We start from the raw sequence: 25,382 nt of genomic DNA on the forward strand, positions 1-25,382 counted from the left end.
TCATTCTCGAACATGTCCGTAAGTACCTTTGTAAATATCTTGGTAAAACAATTTTGCAAAAATCCTCCTCCGGATTCCTGTGAAATGGTCTTTGTAAGTGGAATACTCCAAAGTGGCCAAAATCTTCGCAGCTGGGTTCCCATGAATGAAAAACGTCACTCGTTCTTAAACTACAAAGTGCGTTCTCGTACACCTGAATTTGCATACAGACATGCCCCGCCAGCTCCTTATAAGGCGAAGGAGGCATGTGCAAAAAAAGGGGGGTGGTGCTGGAATGCTTGAACTAACTGTTGAGCCTTTCCGAGGTGTCATGGGCCTAACTTGACTGGCTCTCACTCTACAGTATCGACACATTGGGTATCAATGTGGTATCATCGGCATTGTCAATACCTGGAGCTCACATTTGATTGATTGAATAGTTTATTGATTTAGAATGGAAAATGACACATATACATTTGATCACAATTATGAACAGGTATACATTTCTCCATTTACCAATAGGATTCCAATAAACACAATAAAGCCATAGGCTTGTTTCCATTGTGGTCCTTCATCATTGGTGTCAGTGGATTTATGTACTGGTGTGTGGACGTGGGTGTTTGTAGTGTCTGTATGTCAGGATGTGTGGAATAAAAACAACAAATACATACAATAATATTCCATTTTATAGACAATAAAAGAATAAAAAGGAATAACACTTATTAAAAACCCTTTGTTCACTACTCCCAGCTTCTGCTACTTATGATCCACCTCTTTATAGCTAATTTAAATGTGGAGAAGGGGCTTATGGGCCTCAACTCCATTGGTACAGTAGGCTATTCCATTGTACTGCTGCTAAATATAGGAATGAGTTTTGGCCTATTTTTCTATTGCATCTCACTGGGACGATGTCTGTAGGGCTCCCCCTGGTCCATGTACATCCCTTACCATGTTAAAATATCCTCTAAGATATTGAGGGACAGTATTCCCGAGTATCCTGTGTGTCATGTTGAGTTTTATTTGAGAGACCCTCTCCTCAACCCTGAGCCATTTGAGGCTGTTAAAATGTGTCTGTGTAAGGTGAGTCCTGGGATGGAGTTTTAAAATCATTCTAACTAATTTGTTCTGAGCTGTCTGTAGCCTACCTTTCAGTGCTACTGTGATGCCAGTGTACCAGGAGGAGCATGCATAGTCATAATGACATTGGATCAGTGCCCCTGCCAGGACTTCCATTGCTGACCTGTTAATATAGGTGGACACTCTACAGCAGGGCTATTCAACTGGCGGCCCGCGGGACAGATCCGGCCCGCGGGATGATTCTGACCGGCCCGCCAAAGATTACATGATAAAAACAAAAAAAAAAAACAAAAAAAAAAAAAAATTTACTTTTTTCTTTTCATGTCAACGTTAACACGCACAATTGAGCCAAAAGTCACTCAATTAATGACAGATTTCATTGATAAATTGAGGGAAAACTTTGAAAGTCGATTTGATGAATTTGACATGTCCAGAGAATTGATGCATTTTGTGAGCAACCCATTTGCCAATGTAGCTGCTATTTCCACAAAAGGACAAGAGTTCCTTGCATCACTTCACATTGATGAAGGTCTCCTGCAACTTGAAATAATTGACATGCAAGCATCATCTGCTCTGAAGCAGGCACTTGAGAATGAATCCACCACAACATTTTGGATAAAGTGTATTCATGTCAAGACATTCCCCAAAATAAAAACGCTGGCAATATCTGTGCTAACAATGTTTGGTTCAACATACACCTGTGAATCCAGTTTTTCTCACATGAATGCCATTAAAACAAGCAACGTGCCTCCTTGACAAATGAGCATTTGCATCACTGTTTGCGGGTAGCCCTCACTTCCTATGAACCCTCTTTCTCTGCCATTGCCCAGTCAAAGAAGTGCAATCGCTCTCATTAGATGTGTGTATGTAGGCTAGGCCTGTCTGCCCCCCACCCCCCTGATGTTTGAGAGTTAAGAGTGGACAATAAGTGCTAATAAGATGCTGTGATTTGCTGTTGTTGCACAGACATGAAGCACTTTTTCATAAGCTCAGCTGCACTATAAATGTGTTTTTTTGTTCAAGTGTTGATGTTAGAATGTTCAGATGCACATCATGCACTTGTTTGTTTTTTATTTTATTTTTATATTGAAATGTTGAAGAGGAGATGTTGCAGTTGTTGCACAGTCATAAATGAAGCACTTTCTGCAGGAGATGTTGCAGATGTGGCACATAAATGAAGCACTTTTTTTGAAAAGTATACTACTTTTGCAATGTAGTTAAATAAAAGTTGTGAAAATGTGGTTGCGTGTTGTGTCAAGTGTACATATATTCATAGCACGGGGAGGCGCCATGGCAGTCCGGCCCCTGGCCCCTTGGGTTTCTGACAATGTGGCCCCCTGAACAATTTAGTTGAATAGCCCTGCTCTACAGAGACATTTTATTCTCTGATTGATCTTTGTCACCACCTTTTGTGCCATGCTCACCCCTGATAAGGTGTTGTCCAAAATACATCCTAAGTATGTGACTTCCTCCTTTGCTGTTACCTCGATATCTCCTACCACTACCTTGAACCCAGGAGACCTCTTAAGTCGTATGGCCGAGCCAAAAAGGATAGCTTCGGTTTTACCCAGGTGTAGGGATAACCTGTTTTCGACCAGCCAATGACTGATCTTGACAAGCTCTAGACTGAGTGACCTCTCTACTTCTCTTTTGTCCTGATGGGAGACCATGAGTGCAGCATCGTCCGCATTGAACCATTTCCTCCTGCAACAACACGTAAACTGGGTTCGTATCTACCACCACCCGCCCCCCCTACCCCCTTATTGTTAGGCCACAGGCATCTAAACACAAGTCTCTATCATTTAAAGTGGACATAATAAGTGACTCCTTCGCTCCACTTTTATGCTCACACACACACCTGTCTTCTTCACATCTGATTCAGGATTTTTGTGACATCATTGACATAAGAGCTTCATACATTTTATTAAACTGTTTCAACTCGCAGAGACTCATGGGGGTCTGTGACCTCGGTCGACATTACTGTCTTTCAGACACTGTAGCGTACTGTAGTGGAGTGTAGAGTGAATGAATATAAAGGAATCTTATGAAACAAGACAACCTAAGGGACCCATTGACACCAACCACGTCATGCTAGCTTGTCAGGGAGGGGGATAATGCTCCAAAGTTAGGCTACACTTTGGAGGGAAAAACTGACATGGCCAATTTCAAAAGGGTCCCTTGACCTCTCACCCCAAGAGATCTGAATGAAGATGAGTTATATGGGTACCCACAAGTCTCCCAATTAGACATGCTCCCTTTATGATAATCCTATGCAGTTTGGGGGGGGGGGGGCACATGCAGTGCTTTGCATGCAGTACAAATGTGTCGTTTTCACCTATTCTCAAAATGGTGTATGATTATTTCTGCATACTGGGGTCCCCAAACAGTCTTGGAATTGCATAAATTGTGTATGACTGGAAATGTGAAACTTTTTCGGAACCAATGAGCCCAATTGTATTAATGTATGATGTCCCCATCGTAGCCATTAAAACTTGACCTCACAGCCTCAAGAAACGCTACATCCACAAACTAGAGGGAATGTATGGCCTTCCTAGGAATATTTTTAATAAGGGGGGGGGAGTTCTCAGCAATTTCCAGAACAGAAGTGCTTTATACAATGAACACCTAACCAAAACACAATCTTTATTACAGATTTACAACTACGAAAAACACACAGTGCTGCGCTGCATCTCAGCTTTCACATGATGTATACTGTACTGTATACTGTGTCTATGTGGCATACTGTTGACCTACTATCTCCTCCTAAAGAAAACACAAAAATAGGTCTATGGAGGCCTATGGTGGGTCTCTACAGGGTGGGTCTATGGTGGGCCTATGGTGGGTCTATGGTGGGTCTATGGAGGCCTATGGTGGGTCTCTACAGGGTGGGTCTATGGAGGGTCTATGGTGGGTCTATGGTGGGTCTATGGAGGCCTATGGTGGGTCTCTACAGGGTGGGTCTATGGAGGGTCTATGGTGGGTCTATGGTGGGTCTATGGAGGCCTATGGTGGGTCTCTACAGGGTGGGTCTATGGAGGGTCTATGGTGGGTCTATGGAGGCCTATGGTGGGTCTCTACAGGGTGGGTCTATGGTGGGTCTATGGTGGGTCTATGGAGGCCTATGGTGGGTCTCTACAGGGTGGGTCTATGGAGGGTCTATGGTGGGTCTATGGTGGGTCTATGGAGGCCTATGGTGGGTCTCTACAGGGTGGGTCTATGGAGGGTCTATGGTGGGCCTATGGTGGGTCTATGGAGGCCTATGGTGGGTCTCTACAGGATGGGTCTATGGAGGGTCTATGGTGGGTCTATGGAGGCCTATGGTGGGTCTCTACAGGGTGGGTCTATGGAGGGTCTATGGTGGGTCTATGGTGGGTCTATGGAGGTCTATGGTGGGTCTCTACAGGATGGGTCTATGGTGGGTCTCTACAGGATGGGTCTATGGTGGGTCTCTACAGGATGGGTCTATGGAGGGTCTATGGTGGGTATATGGAGGGTCTATGGTGGGTCTCTACAGGGTGGGTCTATGGTGGGTCTCTACAGGGTGGGTCTATGGTGGGTCTATGGTGGGTCTATGGTGGGTCTATGGAGGGTCTATGGTGGGTCTCTACATGGTGGGTCTATGGTGGGTCTCTGGTGGGTCTCTACAGGGTGGGTCTCTGGTGGGTCTCTACAGGGTGGGTCTCTGGTGGGTCTCTACAGGGTGGGTCTATGGTGGGTATCTACAGGGTGGGTCTATGGTGGGTCTCTACAGGGTGGGTCTATGGTGGGTCTCTACAGGGTGGGTCTATGGTGGGTCTCTACAGGGTGGGTCTCTACAGGGTGGGTCTATGGTGGGTCTATGGTGGGTCTCTACAGGGTGGGTCTATGGTGGGTCTCTACAGGGTGGGTCTATGGTGGGTCTCTACAGGGTGGGTATATGGTGGGTCTATGGTGGGTCTCTACAGGGTGGGTCTATGGTGGGTCTCTACAGGGTGGGTCTATGGTGGGTCTCTACAGGGTGGGTATATGGTGGGTATATGGTGGGTCTCTACAGGGTGGGTATATGGTGGGTCTCTACAGGGTGGGTCTATGGTGGGTCTCTACAGGGTGGGTATATGGTGGGTCTCTACAGGGTGAGTATATGGTGGGTCTCTACAGGGTGGGTATATGGTGGGTCTCTACATGGTGGGTATATGGTGGGTCTCTACAGGGTGGGTATATGGTGGGTCTCTACAGGGTGGGTCTATGGTGGGTCTCTACAGGGTGGGTCTATGGTGGGTCTCTACAGGGTGGGTCTATGGTGGGTATATGGTGGGTCTCTACAGGGTGGGTCTATGGTGGGTATATGGTGGGTCTCTACAGGGTGGGTCTATGGTGGGGAGTAAATGATCAACCGGAGCCTCACTTGCTTCCTCTAATCATCCATAGTCTCTCTTGCTTCTCTTGTTTGTTTAGGTACCGTGGTGGTAACCAATATATAGATGTAATATTGTAATTTTGTAATTAATGATATGGATGGGATGTAAGGGCCACAATTTATGTAAAAAATTTTCTTTATTATTTCATTATTTACTAAAATGGCTGTCAATTACTTAATTATGTGAGAGGATTTACCTCCCTCTTTGTTCTGCTGTTTTCCAAACGTCAGCCCCAATAAATGTTTAGACAGTATGAGTGCTCCGGTGTCTTACTGTGGGCAGTACTAAGTGCCCTGGTGAAACATGTGCCTATACTGTATGTACTGTCCTCTGCTGTTGAGCACCAAAGCCCTCCTATTCAAAATCTGACTGGAGTGCGTCGGACTTCACTCTGTTCCACCAACCACATGAGTCTCATGGACATAGTTCTCTCTCTAGTTGAAAACTGTTCAATATTTACACAGGCAATGTGTTATTCAGAGAATATCCATAGTAACAGTTATGTCATATGATAATAAATAATCAATACATCTTCTGCCAAAAGTCAAGTTCATTTTTTTGGTCACTCCACTAACAACAATACATCTGAGATTGTTTTATTTGGCCTCACCCAACTCTATTGTGTCATCTTTGTGAGCGGCAGTCCACGTAAAGTCGATTGCTAGAGATCTTATTTCATACAGATTGTTATGTCATGTTATTCCATACTGTTTCTATGATGAAGTTGTATGAGAAAAGTGTAGTCTTGTTTCCTCCAGTTGAAAAATACAAGGTAATTTAGGTCATTTAGATTACTATCATTCTATCCTTTTGTATCTAAACCACAATTCCCATTCCCATCTACAACTAGAACGGAGGAGGAGGAGGAGGAGGAGGAGGAGGAGGAGGAGGAGGAGGAGGAGAAGAACTTTAATTATATAGCACAACTCAAAACCAGAATTTTTTGACAATCAAAAGGAAAAAAAAGTTTATAATAAAGATTGTTCTGACAACAATCAGAGACACAAAATAAAACAATGAGATAAAAGGAGTAAGAAGAAATCTAAGTCATGAGACAAAGTAAGACAAAGATAATAAAATAGACGACAAGAATTGAAATAAGCCTAGATTATTCAAAAAAGCCTTTTGATAAGATCTAATTGAGCCTTTAAGGCTTATGTTGGACTAGCGCCTATATATCTCTGATCTTTTAATCACCTGTGATCCTGGAGCAGGGCAGCGTAAGTCATGCCACTGTCTACAGGCTGAAGACAAATGGCCTTCTCGATTAGGGCACATGCATTGGGGAACAAACTGTTAGAGGAGATCTGGCTCGCTAGCGCTACCTCTGTTACATCACTTCTAAACACATGTTTTCATGCTTTACTTGATTGTTGCATTGGTTTCATTGTTCCTTAATTTTTTACAGTTTTTACCTGCTTTACTATTTTGCATCAATGTTTGACTGTTATTTAGTTTCTTCTGCTTTAATTTTGTAATCCCACTGCCTCCCGCTGCCTACGTCATGTGAATAACATCCTACAGGACCAGTTCCACCCAGCACACCATCTTTTCCAACTGCTGCCGTCTGGTCGAAGGTACAGATCCATCCAGTCCGGTACTAGCAGACTGACCGACAGCCTCTATCCACTGGCTGTCAGGCTGCTCAACGATCAACTTGCCCCCCCTCGCACCCCCCATCCCCAACCCCCGATGACATAACTCCCACTTCTACATTACAACAATAACTGTGAACCGGACTTTGTACTATACACTATTCCATCCATTGCAAGCCAACTCCATCCATTAACTCAACTGGACTGTCACTGTACTATTTATTGCACTAGCACTACTGCACTTGGGACATTGTTATTATTGATATTATTATTATTATTATGTATTATGCTATATTCAGTATGTTTGTATGCCAGTGGTGATGCTCTAAACAAAATGTTGTTGTACCAACAATGACAATAAAGATTCAATCTATCTATAATCATTGGCATCGTTTATTTAATGTTTTGAACAGCTTTCGATGAACAAAGTGTATTATTATTATTATTATTATTATTATTATTATTATTATTATTATTATTATTTGTATTATTATTATTATTTGTAATATTATTGTTATTGTTATTATTCTGTAGTGAATGTCTATGGCAGCCCATGACCAATCGGTCACTTTCTATGAAACCCATGACCTTTCCTCTATAGCGCCACCATCAGTTACAAACATTACATTGATGAACTGAGCGTTATCTCCTGACTCGTTTGCCAAGGGACATAAAAAATTGCCCTCTCCGTTATCCATTTACAGTGTCTTTCTCAGGCCATAATCGGAAGTTCCTATTCTACCAAATAATAGGAGCAATTTCCATTTCTTAATTGGATGGGTTTTAGGGCAATTTAATGTGTGTCCATATATTATGTGATGCAAAAATTTAGCATAAAGGACATTTACTCTTCAAACCGCATCCAGTTACAGATCTGCTTTGAGTAGTACGCTATAATGCTCTGTACCCAAATAATTTCACTTATTTTTTCTGGACTTAAATCCCTCTTATGTTTGCAGTATTTTTCTGGGATTATTGTTACTGAAAACATGTTATTTTAAATTTGTTTACAAGGGCTGTTTTATCAGTTGCAAGGCAACTAACAACATTTTTCCTTATTAGTGAGAAGGATTGTTATGATGATCTGTTTGTTGAGAAAGTGCTTTGATTTAATCATTGACTTGTACCAAATGTAGTCCTCGTTTAAAATACAATTAAATACAAATTTAAAGTATTTCCTCACGGTAATGTAAGATGGTTTCAATAAGAGTGACCACCAGACGGCTCACTGTAAGATGGTTTCCATAAGAGTGACCACCAGACAGCTCACTGTAAGATGGTTTCAATAAGAGTGACCACCAGACGGCTCACTGTAAGATGGTTTCAATAAGAGTGACCACCAGACGGCTCACTGTAAGATGGTTTCCATCAGTGGCGGCTCTACCACTAGGGGCGCTAGGGCGCCGACCCACCTGCTGGCCAGCTGCTGTTAAATCAGAGAAGAAGACAATAAAACTTTTACGTTTTTGTGTTTTATAGCCCTATAAATAATATAAACATGTTTAAAATTAATAATATTTACTCATTTTAAGTATGTTTGTATTTCCAATGCACAATATAACGTTATTATCTAAATAAAAAAAACATCGTTTTCCAGAGCAGGAAGTGACATCACGTTTTTTTTTTTTTTTTTTTTTTTTCGTATTTCTCGGCCCGGGCTATACGCGATAGCGCTCTGAGTGCGCGTCACAGTTTGATCGCTGTCTCCGTCACAGCCAATCAGTGCATACGGCGTTGTGCGTTGAAATATGACTATTATGTTGGAATCCGAGCGCGATTTGAAGCGGTCTAGGCAGCAGCGTGAACTTCCGTGAAGAATTTCCATAGCCGCATTTCGCGGAGACGCTCTCTGATTGGCCGACGCCAGTATTTTTTTCCATGGCAGAATTTCACAGAGACGATCTCTGATTGGCCGAATCCAATTTCTAATGTTCCAATTCTAGCTTCTAGCTTGGTTCCTAGGTTGGTCTAGGACTGTTGTTTGTCTTAGAGCGTGCCGTGCCGTGACTGCAAGTTCTTTAGACTGTTAAGCTTAGGCACTCTTTCAAAGTTGGTTAAGGTTAGAGTTTGTCTTAGAGCATGGCGATAGAACGCCAGGTAGTTTGCAGTCTGTTCGAGCGGAAATGGACAAAGGAATGTACTTGTTGAGTGTTGTGCTAACGAGCTCAGCTGAGCTAACACTTGGCTAACAAGCTATATGGCGGATTATACACGTTTATCAAGCTCTCCTGCCCTGGACGTTTCAACTAAACAGTGAGTCTCTCTCTCTCTCTCTCTCTCTCTCTCTCTCTCTCTCTCTCTCTCTCTCTCTCTCTCTCTCTCTCTCTCTCTGTGCTTAACGTTAACGTTTGTAAATAGTTTTTTTTAGGAGCAGTACTGTTAGGCTACTGCTGTGCTGGCCATTCATGAAGCGAGACATTGCTGATTGTTTATTTATTTTATAACACAAGACTATGACTACCAACTGCCTAGCCAGCCGTGTATCAATCTTGGATGCAATAATAACGTTACTTACCACACTGACTATGTCGATGGCTCATTGATTTAACTACTGCAGCTCTCTCGGATTGAAAATACGTGGATTATGGCTTGTTCAATATCGTCTATGTTTGAATGAATGAATGAATGAGAACTTTATTAACAGATTGCAGAATGGGTACAATACAGTACGGCTCAATACACACAATTGTTAAGGGGATGCAGACCAGAGAAAGACGTTTGTCTTGTTTACATCAGGGTCCCAGATTTTCGATTCATATCGATAGTTTAATAGCTAGCCTTGGCTCGTTTAACAATATGCAAAATATGTGTACAGCCCTGTACTCATACTGAAGTTATTCTTGGTATATAATAGGTCTGATTGTGTAACGAATCGATTCCACGTCGCGCTGTGTGTGAGAGAGAGAAGGAGAGAGGGAGAGATCTGCCTGTGTTTGGAGACGGGCGAGTTTTGTTTCTAACTTTTCTATTTATATTGTGTTTCAAGTTGTGAATTAAAGTCTAGACTATACTTTATTTGACTGGTTGTGTGTTGTTGTAGTAACAGCTGAGCGACTCGTTCATAAGAGCCGATTCATTGCCGTGAGCGTGAGTCGAATCGCTCACGTCTTGCCATGAGTCTTGCGTGGTACAGTACTGTACTGTACAAAATATTTGGTATAGCGCCCCTAGTGGCGAAGTACCCAGCGGCCGCCACTGGTTTCCATAAGAGTGACCACCAGACGGCTCACTGTAAGATGGTTTCAATAAGAGTGACCACCAGACAGCTCACATGAGATCACATGGGCCACAGGGGCTTTACCGTCAACACCATGGCAGGGGTTTGACCTTCATAACCGCAGGAAATGGTTATTTTGAGAAGGTTAATACAGACTTTTGTGACAACAGACTAAAGAGTAGAGGTGGCAAAGCACCATGTGACACATGATAGAATGGTACAGCTGTGCTCTTGTTTAATGAGACACCAAGCACCTTACTCACTCACTCACTCACTCACTCACTCACTCACTCACTCACTCACTCACTCACTCACTCACTCACTCACTCACTCACTCACTCACTCACTCACTCACTCACTCACAGATAAAGGAACACGCCAACATCATGGAAAATGCGCTTACCATCTTCTCCAGATTCAGACAAGAAGATAGATACCCCCCCCCCCCCCACACACACACACACTTTGCCCCTAGTGGTGCACTTTGTGTAGAAACAACTGAATGCATCCAATGTACAGTGCGATGCATTATACACCTGTTTGCTGTATACGTCAAACGGGGCAGACTACAATATATTTGCATTTGTTAGCCATGCTAGCAATCTAAACAATTAATCCATGCCAAATCTAGATATGTAAAAGGTGAAAGACTCACACTCACAGCCATGCTGATTTGACTAAATGACATCCAGCCGTTTTCATTTTAAATTACTTTTAGTCAGGGGAGTGCCATGGTTTCTCCATAGAGCCCTATTGTACTTTTTTAGCGCAGCAGCTCACACAGGTAGGGGGCAAGTTAGTCACATGACTCAGTTGGTATTGCTGATAGGCTCGAACGCGGTATGTTTGTATACAGCGAACAGGTCTATTAACTCAGCATAAAGGGAAAGACATCATAACTCGTATTTTCAACAATCTGAAATGAGGACAGTGTAAACTCAGCCACATAGAATTATGTAATTCAGCCCTCTTGCGTTTGCCAGTTACTGGCACCCTTTCATGCTGACGAGAACACCTGTGACACCTGTTTTAGCAGAAAGACAACCACAGACAGTGGCGAAGGCCAGAGGGTATTATTGTCTATCAGTATTCAGTAAATATTACTCTCCATTTACATTTAGTCATTTAGCTGACGCTTTTATCCAAAGCGACTTACAAGTTCTGTACAACAAGTCATCAGGAAGGGCACAACTCTCCATCAAGTAAATAAAACAAAGTATTGAGTAAATAATATTCCCCATCGAGTATGAACCCATCCTTTCCTGTAACAAGTCTACACAGTCCTCATTCCAAATGACTGAAATCGTAGTACGTCATTAAAAAGCTGCTCGGATATGTTAGCTAATCCAGAAAAGCTTTGAAGGTCAAATAAATAAATTAACTGAGTCAGAAAGTCTAGGGTATAAGCTCCCAATTTGAGACCACATTCTGCTGAGACACTGCTGTGGAATTTTACCCTGAGCTACTGTGCCTTCTAGAATTCCCCACACTGACCCACACTGTCCCACTCTGCCCCACTCTGCCCCAGACTACCCCACAAATGCGCGCACACACGCACGCACGCACGCACGCACGCACGCACGCACGCACGCACGCACGCACGCACACACACACACACACACACACACACACACACACACACACACACACACACACACACACACACACACACACACACACACACACACACACACACACACACACACACACACACACACACACACACACACACACACACACACACACACACACACACAACTGACTGTATATCAGTCACACAACTTCACACAACTACAGCGTGTGGAAACAAACTATTATTCCTATCTTGCACTACAAGTAACGTTTGTCAAAATGAGCCACACCATCCACAGTTGTAATATAGAACACACACACAGCTTCGCAAACATAGTGAAACGACCGCGGAAACAACTATAAGGCTGGCACCGTCAGAATGCGCAAACAGCGTGGCAGTCAAAGTGTTAAGACAACATCATTTGGACAGTTGGTTGACATGTGCATCAAATATAATTTAGCATTCAATAAATGCATGATGAATAGTCCATCTGAATATACTACTGTATATGCACTATGGTGTTATGCCCTAATTCACAATGGCACTCAATATTGCACCTGTAGTTTCTTCTATGAAGCTGGTTCCTGCAAAGGCCTTTCCCTCCTCCATCCTTTCCCTTTATTATTCTGACTCAGGTTCATTAATTAATTAATTAAATTGCATTAAAACAGACATCGTTTTGGACTATTGGTTGCCAACTATTAAATATGATAGGACTTAATATTTTGCATTCATTGTAACTAGCACTAGCAGGCACAAAATATTGCTAAATTATTTTATTGAAGTTAAAGAATAGCAAAGTTACAGTAACTTGTTGGTGGATCAGTATACTGGGAGAAAGCTTAGCTATATTTTTTTTGTTTTGGCACAATGTTTGGATTCATTAAACTGGAGTCGACTCCACGTATCATATTGCGTAACAACAAACGTTACATGACAGTCACAGTGTAACTCCTCTCGGCTCGACACATCTCGGGTGTGTTGATGTGCTCTGGTGAGGCAGAGGCATTGGTGGAGGTGTTTCCTGTTTCATAATAAAAGTTATCTGCGCTACGAATTTCAAAATAAAAGCGGCCGCTATTGTCATAGGAGAAACGTACATAGTATTTTTTTTTTTTTTTCGCGTTTGATTAATAGAACCTTGCCAGGCCAAATAAAAATGGGCCACGGGCCGCCTATTGGGAACCCCTGATATAGACATATCATACATAGAAACTGCCAATAAATAATATGTCTGTTTAAAAAATATATATATTTAAAACACACGAGAGGTTGGGCGGCTCACGCAAGTGCTGAGCACTGAGGTTGCCACAATGTTATATTACTCTATGGTTTACCCATATATCAATTACTGCAATTTAGTTTGGGGTAGTACTCATCAGACCAAACTTGAGCCCATATACCGTCTGCAGAAACGAGCTCTAAAAATAATCAGCTGTGTACAACGAAGTCATTCTTCTCAGCCTCTATTCCATAAGTTAGGTATACTCAGTGTTTAAAGTGAATCATCTTCAGACTGGTTTATTTGTGTATAGTTCTTTAAACAGAGCCCTTCCCCCTTTTTTCATGACATGTTTGCCCACAACACCAAATTCATAATTACCCCACACGTAGTTCCTGTTTGCTTACCACCCCTTTCCCGCACTTCCCAATCTCAGTTTTGTTTACTCTACCAAGGGTCAAAGTTGTGGAACTCTTTGCCTCCACATATTTTGGAATTTTATTTTCTGAAGTTCAAAAGAGCACTAAAATCTCATCTCCTATATATATATCACCAATATTTCCCATATGGGCTCCCTTTACAAACTGTGGTCTGATGGCTTGTTGTATTTTGGTGTTGTATTTTGTTATTGTATTTTCGTTTTATTATATATTCTTCCTGTCATTAGTTGTTTTCTCTATACCCGAAATCATATGGCATGGGTGCCTGCTTCCGTGTCTATATGTGTCTATATGGGGGGGGGGGGGGGGGATTGTATATTTGATCTTGATATAATATCAGTGTAATTTTTCTCCCCGGTGAATGCCACATGCAAGCCCCTAGATGGTTTTAGGCAATTCTCCTGCACATCCCTTTGTGGATTGTATTGTATTATATATGTAATTGTTTTTATATGTGTAAATAAACAAACAAACAAACAAACAAACAAACAAACAACATAATGGGGGCAAGGTTATTTGATACTAGGGATGAGCCTGAATCTGAATTCAGAAAAGCACAGATAATGAGGACACAGATATTCTTATTACACAGATATTTATATTATTATTTTTATTTGGGAATAAAATAATTGTTTATGTTATGAGCCTAAACTGTTTACTGTCAAAACGACCTGTTTCTTCATTTGGACCCACAGAAATATCAGTAATAATATTTGTTTTAAGTTGTGTGTCAAATGAGAGAAAGAAAAAGGCTGGTGTTTTCTTGAGTTTTCTCTCATATCTCGGCTGCTCCATGGTCTCCCCTACTTTTTAAAAAGACTTAAAGCTTGTCTTAAGCTTGTCGTGTATGTGAAATAAATTGTATTTATTGTGTGTGCTCCTTTGGAGATCTATTTCAGAACCAACCCGAGATGCACAGCACGCTCCCTGCCTCCCCTCTTCATTACTGCATTAACACACCGCCAGCAGCAGGGGGCGCTGATCCCCCTTCATCGCCAGGTCTTTATTCAATGGCTATAGTTTTAGATTACGACATTAGCGAGTGCTTAAAATATATCTTATATTATATCTATGGGTCTAATAACGCCGTCGACCCTCAGTGAGTTGCTTCCAGTCAACATGCCCAAAACAGATTGTTTTTTCATCCGTACATTTCCGTTTTATACCATTCTGAATAGAGTATGGTTTGGGTGCTTTTGAGTAATTCCAGGAAAAAGACGAGAAAAAGGCATTTTACTGTAATCCAGTCATCACGTTGTCATTTTTCGGCTGATTATCTAATCATCCTGAAATCAACGCTAGATTATCACTATTATATCTCGTCGTGCATACATGAAATTACCGTAGTAGCGGGACGCTCGCTCAACGTTGGAATTGCAATGACGATCGCCAGGTGGCAGTATCGCCTACCGTATGCACATGGGCCAGCTATTACAGCCCCCACAGCCCCCAAAACAACTAGGTACTCTGCGAGCAGCAGTGAGCAGGACATGTTCGACAATCGCGATCGCCTAGAGCAAACTATTGGATATTATGAAAAAGACTAAATGGATTATATGGATGATGATTATGGACGATAGGGTGCGTTTGTTGGACTAAGCACTACTGGTAAAACAAATATAATCAAACAAGGAGAATATTTGTTTTCTCAGTACATGGATTTCCCCTCCAAAATCCATAATTTTGACAGATATGAGAATAAAGCAAATTTTATGAAAAATAAAGACGTTCTGTTGTATTTTCTAGACTCAAATGTACCCTGAATTCTGGAATGACCCACAAGTGCAAATGGATTAAACTTTACTCAACAGTCAGCTTACTGCTAATGTACAATGTATTAGTGTTAAATACATATCAACTCTAAATATTCGAAATGGTATATTCGATACTCATTTGCCGCACTATTGATACTAGCTACTTGCATTTTTCACTCACAGTGCTCTGTTCTCTGGTCTGAGCATTATTCAGAAAACTCAATAGTCTGAAAAATGTCCCATTGGACCGAAAAACCCATTCGTCCGACAGCCCGTTATCCCGAAAACAAAAGATCATTGCTCCAAAGGTCCTTTGCTCCAGAAATACACACTCTGTAGCCATTCATTTGACAGGCCATTATTCTAAAAGCCCAATCGTTCGAGAAATGTCCCATTGGACCGAAAGCAAACACCTGTGGTTCTGAAAATACACACTCTGGAGTTGTTGGAGCTCAGTGACTGCCTAACCCTGTCCATGGTGCTGAATCGACCCTGTCCATGGTGCTGAATCGGCTGGGGTTTTGCCCTTAATTGGCTATCTTTCTGACCCTTACACCAAATTACATTTCAAGTGATTTCCCTGTTGCAGAGAAATTACCAGTTTCAGAATAAAATCACGAGAGTTATAAAATCACGAGCCCCCAGTCACCCGGAGTCATTAGATGCAGGCTGATCATAAACTTAATACAGCCTTTTTGTCATCTTAGCTGTTCCATCCAAATCCATCATGTTTGATATTATCGGGAGTTTTAAGTCTTGCCTCATGCAATGTGTGAGGCGCAAAGGAACGCCCAGGAAGGGAATTGGCATAATGATAGGTGTATTGTGGTGATGGGAACAAAAGTAAAAAGGCATAATAATAATAATAATAATAATAATAATAATAATAATAATAATAATAATAATAATAATAATAATAATAATAATAATAATAATAATAATAATAATAATAATAATAATAATAATAATAATAATAATAATAATAATAATAATAATAATAATAATAATAATAATAATAATAATAATAATAATAATAATAATAATAATAATAATAATAATAATAATAATAATAATAATAATAATAATAATAATAATAATAATAATAATAATAATAATAATAATAATAATAATAATAATAATAATACTAATACTAATAATAATAATAATAATAATAATAATAATAATAATAATAATAATAATAATAATAATAATAATAATAATAATAAACATTAACATTAACAAGAATAATAATAATAACAATAATAATAATAATAATAATAATAATAATAATAATAATAATAATAATAATAATAATAATAATAATAATAATAATAATAATAATAATAATAATAATAATAATAATAATAATAATAATAATAATAATAATAATAATAATAATAATAATAATAATAATAATAATAATAATAATAATAATAATAATAACAATATTAACACTTTCAGCGCCAATCACGACGATTTATTTTATTCGATTGTAATATTCTATACAGTCTCACGGACCTCTGTGTATCATTGGGACTCATTCTGAGACCTCAAGATTGCAATGCCGGCCGAATCCTGCTAGGTGGCAGTATCGCCTACCCTTTGAAAACTTATTTTACACTGTGTGTTACAATTTATATGGAAATCGCGATCAGACAATTGGAATATTCATTTTGGAATACCTCCTAGCAAAGGTAAGGACTATTATGACATCAATCCTACTTTGATCCTACAATAATTTCACATCGATCGCAGCGATCATATGTCACATACTCCAAAACGTATGCCGTTGCTGATGATCAGAGCATCACAAAACGACCCCCCCCCCTTTGATGCCTTCATGATGAAACATAATACTTGGAAATAGTATCGTGTCCAGACGAGCAACGCGAATGATTTTCGCAAAATGCACATAGCGCTCCATAACTCAGCTTCCAGGAATTAGCCCGGATCACTCTGAAACTATACAATATTCACCACGGGATAACACGCAAACGTATACATGAAAAAATTAACAATTTCTTACATGTTGGACGAGAGATAGTGACTGTCAAATGAGCCATAGTATTGACTCCATAGCTATAATATAGAATATAGCTCTGCAAACATCGTGACTCACCGTGAAAATGCCTATCTTTCAAAGCGTGGCCCATTGACAGCAGGGATGGGGAATGGGATACACGCTGGTGCTGAATGAGAATAAATGAATAATATTAATAATAATAATAGTGACTTCAAAGGCAAGACGTTTTTGTCTCCAGTTTTACCAGTTTTATTAAAAGCTTTCTTTATCTCTCCATCCATAAAATTAAATACAACAGCATCTGCTTATTTGTATATCAGACCTATAGGAGTGCTTCTGTCTATACACCCACTTGTTTCTCAGTTCTTCTTCAGGTTGCCATCTAAAACTTCTTATTTTTATTATGCTATTTTAATCACAAAGGGGGAGAAGAACAAAGACCTATTTTGCTAAACCTATTTCAGCACCACGGACAGCGTCATAACGCTCCATTTTAGAGGCTGCTGTCCATACTGCGTTATTCTTTCATTTTCATTTCATTATCAGAAATCCTATCCCCTATCCATAGTGCATTTGACAGAACCACCACCCTTTTTCTCCACTGCACTCTATTGCAATGACTTGTATAATGGTTGTTCAACAATGTATTTGTGGTTTCAAGAGGTGGTGTCCGAGTATAATTCTGACTTATCTCCGCCATCTATTAACTACAGTAGGGTAGGCGTAAGTGTCGCGTTGTATATTGTATTGTTACTTAACAATTTAATAACTTTTTATTAACTTTAATACGTAAATTTCTTTATTTTAATGTAATCTATTTTATAATGTAAGCCTTGATCTTTTTTGCAAATAGCACACAAAAAAGCAAGCATTTTGTAAACGGTATCTTCGTGTTTGCACGTTGTGATGTACGTGGGTTGGTCATTACCATTATTATGTATGTATTATGTTATTATATTATTATTATGTACTTATAACACCATGTGAACATCAGGTTAGTAATATAGGTAAGTTATTATGGAATGTTGTGTGTTATTTGTGTATGGTGGTGTCACTGGGAAATAGTTCCCTTTTTCTGTTCCCTTCAGGTACCGCCCGCCCCTTCCTCTGTAGAGACTGCTGAGTGTCCAATGATGACTTCAGCTGAGGACAATCAATCATCAAGGGGCAGGTGGATAAAGCCTGTGAGACTGTGACCACACGGGGCGTATTTTGCCATTCATGAGATCGGTCATTGTTGTACCGGTCGTGTTCCACTGTGGTGTGGAAGTGAGCATATGATTCAAGATATCGCAGTTAGGGGCGGCTAAGTGGCACAGTGGGCAGTGGTGCAGTGGGCAAGGCCACTAACGCAGGAGATGCTGGGTTCGAGCCCAGCTCTCGGCGTTGCTACCAGCTTGGCTGGTCGTTCATACTAACACAATTGGCAGTGTTAGGGGTAGGAAAGCTGGTGGGTGGGGATTGGACGTTGTGGACAGCGACTCCTACAGGTCGGTTGGTGCGCCTGTACAGCAGAATCAGGAAGCATCGGGGGCAGCGTGAGCCTCCCACGCGTTACTCCTCGCCACTGAGAGATCGCGCTGTACAGGTGAAGAGATGCGACAGCTGCCTCCTCGTGTACCGGAGGGGACACGTGATGCAAGGCTTGGTCCTCACTGCAGCCGACCAGTGGGAGGCATAGTCTAGCAACGTTCGAGACAGGGGAGGGGAGAATTGAAGGGAGAATTGGCGAGGCGAAATTGGGATGGGAGAAAAATAGAAAAATAAGGAGAAAAAGTGGATACAAAAAAAAGATATCACAGTTATTCCTATGTTACTGTGATGCTGGGTCACTTATATGTGCCCAGGGTTCCCCTGTGCTTTTCCCATGTGTTGGGGTTTAAATAGCCTAGGAGCACTGTGGCTTGTATGCTTTTCTGTGCGGCACTGTGATGCTGGTTCTCCTTGCCTCGCCCTTATGCCTCGCCCTTATTTAGTGATGTAGGGTTATTGTTTACTGTTTGTTTGTATTTGCTGTTCTCCCTGTTTGTTCTCCCCTCCCATTGTGCCAACTTTGGTTGTGGGTTTTTATTCCCCTTCCTTTTGGGATGCATAAATAAAACACCCATTTACTTTTGTAAAACGTCTTTATTATTTCTTTCTGCCGGAACCCATGCTTAAAGCACCTGCTGGATGGGTTGATATTCACAGCAACCCGGTCCAGCTACCATAATAGTGTAAATTCATATGTCTATAAAACATATACACAATTATATAAAACATTTATATACCTTTGTTTGTGACACATGGCAAAAGATATTAAGGGAGGGCTGTCGGACTAATGGACTTCCTTTCTAACTATTTAACCAATTTTTTTGTGAGGATGTTGGGCTGTCGGACTAACATGCTTTCAGTCCAATGGGAAATGTTTCAGACTATTGAGGTTTCGGAATAATGGGCTGTCAGACCAATGATGTTGTTATCCTGTTGAGCGGAAGTGTAGAGCCTCCACAGCTGGTTTTGATTGACAAGGAAAACTGGTGGACTCACCAGTCACACTGATTTGTAGCAATTGGTTTGCATGGAACTTTGGAAAACTTTGGGAGGAATGGACATGCTTTCTGTATCATTTTGATACTTGTTTTATTTATCGTACTACTACTTATTGTTGGACACAAACACACACCCTGCACCTTATCATGCACATACACTACACGCAAGACACTTTCTGTAAATAATTGACTATTTTATCTTAAAATCTTACTAATTTAATTTTTTATTTTGATGTTACTACTACTACCTATTGTTACCATTCAATAGAAACATTGATGTTTCTTAACCTCTTAAGCCCGGAGCCCTATTTTCTGAAAATCCACCTAAAATACATACCTAAGTAAATGGAATATTGCTCCACTTCTACAAGGTCCATTTGCATGTTCTTGGTATCTAGAGACATCTATGGACCTCAGTGAATGTATTCCCAGTGTCAGAAATATTGTGTCTACTAGTAGGCTTGCTTAAATTGTAATGAAACAAAGGAGAATATGAATTATGATTTTTCTTTGCATCTTTTACAGTGAATAACACCATGCTAGAAAATGACCAGACATGAAAAACTGCCACTGATCTCGTTCAGTACCTTCTTGAGATCATGTGTACAAAAGATCTAAGGAAATGAATAAAGGGAAGATGATTAAACAGAAGGTTTTGTAGATACAGTACTGAATTCTCCCATCCGGACCAATGCAATTTGAAATATTATTATAGAATATAGAATAGCAGGCTCATGTCTGCTCCTGAACGCAAAAAAGATAGTTGTGTTAGAGTCCTCAAATGTGTTTCTGGGCGGGGAGGAACTTGAACTTGTGTCAGAGTTCAAGTACCTCAGGGTCATGCTACAGTAGACTCAACCTTAACCCTCAAAAAACATGTGAAGAAAGTTACAAACACAATCAAATTCAACCTTCAAAACATATTAGACCCTTCCTGACAGTCAGTGCTGCTAGATCCTATCTTCACTGTATGATTCTATCACACATTGAGCAGCTGCTTCACAAACTGGTCTTGCACAGGTGTGACGATCCTCAAACCCATAGAACAGCTATGCAAGAGTGCACTTAAAGTATTAGATAAGAAACCTCACTCATATCACCACTGTCACATTCTTCAGAGGTAAATTTCTTTGAGTTTTGCCAATTTTAAACATTTTAAACAGGCTATTGTTATTTACAAGACCCTACATGGTCTGTGCCCATAGAAAGGAAGCCTGATAGAGGAATCAGCACTAGAGCAACCACTAGAGGGGATTGCGAAGTGCCCGGCCGGCAAACCGCCTTTGCTAAAAACACCCTCAGTCCAGGGCTGTTTAATCTGGAATGATCTACCACTGACCATACAAGATTGTACATCATTTCCATCTTTTAAATTCAATCTAAAAAAAATGGTTACTCAACAACCAAACCTGTGACCATGTATAGTCAAATAGTATTGTAGTGCACCCTTTATACCTTGTACTTTTTTCCCCTGTATGTATGTTTTTATGCCTTGTCTCATAGCATGTTATGCTTCACTGCCTGCATGTTTCGCTTTTATGCTTTGTGTGGGGACTGAGGATGAAAATTAGCATCCTTGCTAAATCCGGTGTATTTACACTGCATTTATTTGTAGTGTCCAGTAATATACTCTGTCCCGTCTAAATAAACAAATAAATTAATATAAATTACCTTATTATAGCCAATTCGCACATTTATGGATTGTGCCAAATCTTATAATTCAAATGCCCAAGTTCAATTTGGATTTAGTATCACCAGGCGTGCATAAGAACAGATAATGAAATCTACTGTATGTACAGTAGCTTTTTTAGAAATAGGGGAGACAAACTGCGCTCCCATATATGCCAATAACGTTACGTTTTGTGGTTTATTATCCCGAGTAATAAGAGATATAAAAAAAATGCATACAGAAGTCATTTGCTTGAAGCCCCATAGAGGCCTTTGGGAAGTGTTGTTCGAAAAAATTCCAACGCTCATTGAAAGCTCTCGATGTCCTCTTCAAAATTGCGTAAAAAGAACCTACAATTCCTGACGTCCAATTTTTCCAAAATGGTTGACTTTCGCGACCAAAACAATAGAAAAACGAAAACGAAAATCTATCTAATAACACTTCAACCTATTGGTAAACTAACGTATTGATGATAATATACATTACAAGTGCTGTTGTTACATGGTTATGATGTTTATACTTGAATACGTTTGAAAAATAAAACGATACTTTTGTCAGACAGATTGATTTATGACGTGATGTCATTTGCGGTCCGCCCCGGACCGCACGGGTGGAAGAGGTTAAATGTGCACTGTTGAGTCTGAGCTTGAAACACAATAATTTCATTACCTGCAATGCCCCCTGTATTGTTGTGTATTTGACAAATAAAGAACTTGAACTTGAACTTTATCTGGGTTGCTACCGAACAAGGGACCTCATTCACCAACATTGTCGTAAGTCTTAAATAACCTAGTTGGAAGTTCGTAAGAGAAAACCTACAACAGTTCCCCCCGGATTCATCAACGCATGGAGAGGTTCGTTGCGAAAATGATCGCAGCTGTGATCCCCTGAATGAAGTACAACACTCATTATCAAACTGGAAGCGCATTCTCGTACACCTGAATTTGCATTACAGACATGCCCCGCCAGCTTGTTAATAAGGCGAGGGCCATGTGCAAAACGTAAGCGAGAGGCTCCCCCAAATTCCACAGGGAGTGCAACTGATCAAAAATGTATTGTCATCATACAGCACACTAATAGCTATAGTGGAATATACTGTATTAATATTCCATATTTATACCGTCTTGTTGTGCACTCCTGGCCACCTGCCTCAGCGCACACACACACACACACACACACTCTCAGAAACAGTTTGTTTTGGAGTTTACGAGCTCTTCCTTTGTTTGGCTCTAGGGCTGAGGATTTGGAGTCTCAGGCTGTGAGTTAGCTCAGAAGTTAAAAGATCACAGATGTACCTGGGGGCTAACCCTCTCTGTGCCTTAAAAGTAATGAAAAGTATCTAAAGATCGATGCTGAGCTCTACGGGAAGCCAGCCAGCGTGGGTAGGTTGAAGTAAGGGTATGTGGTCTCTTCTTCCCTTCTAGCTGCAGTCAAGAAGCTGCCAGCCGTGCTCTGAGCCAGCTGTAGTAAAGAGCTTTGCGGTTGACGCTGGAGCATGGTTGGAAGAAAAAATGTACCTCTTAAACGTCACGCATGTGCACATCGCGGCACTTTGCCCTCATCTGTCGGCTTCGGGCTGCATTTTACCCGATCAACCAATACATTGTTGGAAAGTGTAATTTGCCGCCGTTCAATCGACACCATACTCAACCTATTGTGTGCTTCCAGTCTCGGGTTACAAGACCAAACAACCGACGAGCGTCATTTGACAAGTGACCACGTCCGGTTTGGCCTGGTCCTGAACACACCAGTCACCTCTGATGGTGAAAATGATTGACCGCCTTTGTAGCCAATGAAATTCTGGAGCCAACGGTATCCCACACGAGGGGTAATTGCAACGAGAAAGACAAAGAAGAAGCCGGACAAGTTATTTCATAATCATGCCGAATTATTGCCGATACACACATTACAAAAACATGTGTAAAACACACATTTTCCGTGGGATTGTACTAGATCAGACTTCAGGCTATATAATGGCATTATGTTTTCCAGATCCTACCTCTCAGCTGGAACTCAAAAACAGGCATCTGGCAACAAGTAAACAAAAATGTCTAACTCTATTACATTAGCACCAGATGAATGCATGTGCTATACGTGGTTCAAGTATAAATCACAAATAACTTTGGGTATGCAATCGTCAGGCGTTGTTATGCAAAACTAGCCCAATGTCTTATGCCTGATGGATAAGAGGTTAACGCATGGTTGATGACCCATCATTAATGGATAAGGATGACTTGATTTTGGAAATTGTCCACAATTGAAAAAGATAAAATAAAAATAAAAAAAAACAGGACTGATTCCAGGTACCTGTTCTTCAAAACACAAGTCAAATGAGTGTAGTTTCATTTAATATTGATAAAATAAGTTTGAGAACCCCTGGTCTAATGAAAAGGTGTTCAACGTTCAAAAGAGCTTCAGCGTATATATTGTGCAGGTTCCCCTCAGGCACCAGCAGCAACACACAACATCTTCTATATTGAACTGGTTAGAAGAGACAAGAACACTGTCTCTGCCACTGGCAGCAGTCTACTGTATCCTCTCAATCACTGAAGTATACAGTGTGGTACGTAGGCCTTTTGACAGTGAAGTATACAGTGTGGTACGTAGGCCTTTTGACAGTGAAGTATACAGTGTGGTACGTAGGCCTTTTGACAGTGAAGTATACAGTGTGGTGTAGGCCTTTTGACAGTGAAGTATACAGTGTGGTACATAGGCCTTTTGACAGTGAAGTATACAGTGTGGTACGTAGGCCTTTTGACAGTGAAGTACTGTATACAGTGTGGTACGTAGGCCTTTTGACAGTGAAGTATACAGTGTGGTACGTAGGCCTTTTGACAGTGAAGTATACAGTGTGGTACGTAGGCCTTTTGACAGTGAAGTACTGTATACAGTGTGGTACGTAGGCCTTTTGACAGTGAAGTATACAGTGTGGTACGTAGGCCTTTTGACAGTGAAGTATACAGTGTGGTGTAGGCCTTTTAACATACTGTAGCATTACCTTGGTCTTCAATGTTCAGGTTCTTGATCATCCACTGTACAATATCAGAACCTGTAATGAGAGAAAGAGAGAGACAGTTAATGCATCAGTTAATATTCCGTTGTGATACAGATACAGATAAGAGTATGTGAAAAGCCCTTTTTCTGCATACAGATGGAAATGACGAAAAAAAAACAATCACGTATCCAACCCTCACCCGCCTTTTCTCGTCCTCGTTGTTGTTACGGTGCATACAGATGCCTCTCATGTTGGCACATGGTGGGCGGGTAATAGGCCATCCAGCACAGAATATACTCTCTGACACCCCCTCTAAAGCGCCTCTCCTTGGCTTTACCCCATCAATACAGATGACCAGAGATCCAGTGCCACACTGAAGCACCCGTTGTGTAACAACGCAATTTATCTGACTCAGGCCTGAGACGTGGCTGTGTCTATACAGTGGTTATTTCGTCCAACTTGTATCGCTGAAGAGGACAATATATACAGAGAAAAAGTCTGCCAGAAGCCTAAACTAAAGATAACAGCTGAATAGAACAAGCCCAGAACATGGGGGGGGATTAGTGGAATAAAATAGAAAAAGAAACAGATAGTGGGAGCTATTAAAGAATTCATATTGAATTAAAATGTGCTGCAACCTCTCGCCTACAGGCACATGTTCACACCCGGCTGCAGCATGAGACGTGAGAAGATCTGGCTAAATATACCTTCTGTTACCACTGCCTGTCACACAGACAATATGAAGGTGTGGGAAGAGGAGCCATGGGAGATGGAGGGATCGAGGTGTGAACTAGTGCACTGCATCCCTGCCCGAGCCCGACGGGGCCCTACCCGACCCGACGGGTTCGGGCTGGGTAGGGCTTTGTTTTTAAATAAATAATTTTTAAATATTATTCTAAATAAAAAAATG

The 25,382-nt window shown here is 40.8% G+C and overlaps 1 protein-coding gene across 1 annotated transcript in view; it reads right to left on the reverse strand.

Annotated features, from left to right (window-relative positions):
- rgs7a (regulator of G protein signaling 7a) overlaps positions 1 to 24,524 on the reverse strand; it is a gene marked incomplete at its 3' end in the record, with an annotated part of 67,027 nt that extends 42,503 nt beyond the window's left edge. Inside the window, exon 1 of the mRNA XM_084321415.1 lies at positions 24,476 to 24,524. Within this exon, the coding sequence (XP_084177541.1) occupies positions 24,476 to 24,506 (31 nt within the window). The 5' untranslated portion in view covers positions 24,507 to 24,524. The remainder of the gene's footprint in view (positions 1 to 24,475) is intronic.
- Between the last annotated feature and the right edge of the window lie 858 nt (positions 24,525 to 25,382).

This window comes from Notolepis coatsorum (assembly GCF_963971535.1).
Source record: "Notolepis coatsorum genome assembly, chromosome: 9".
NCBI classification, from domain to species: Eukaryota; Metazoa; Chordata; class Actinopteri; order Aulopiformes; family Paralepididae; genus Notolepis; species Notolepis coatsorum.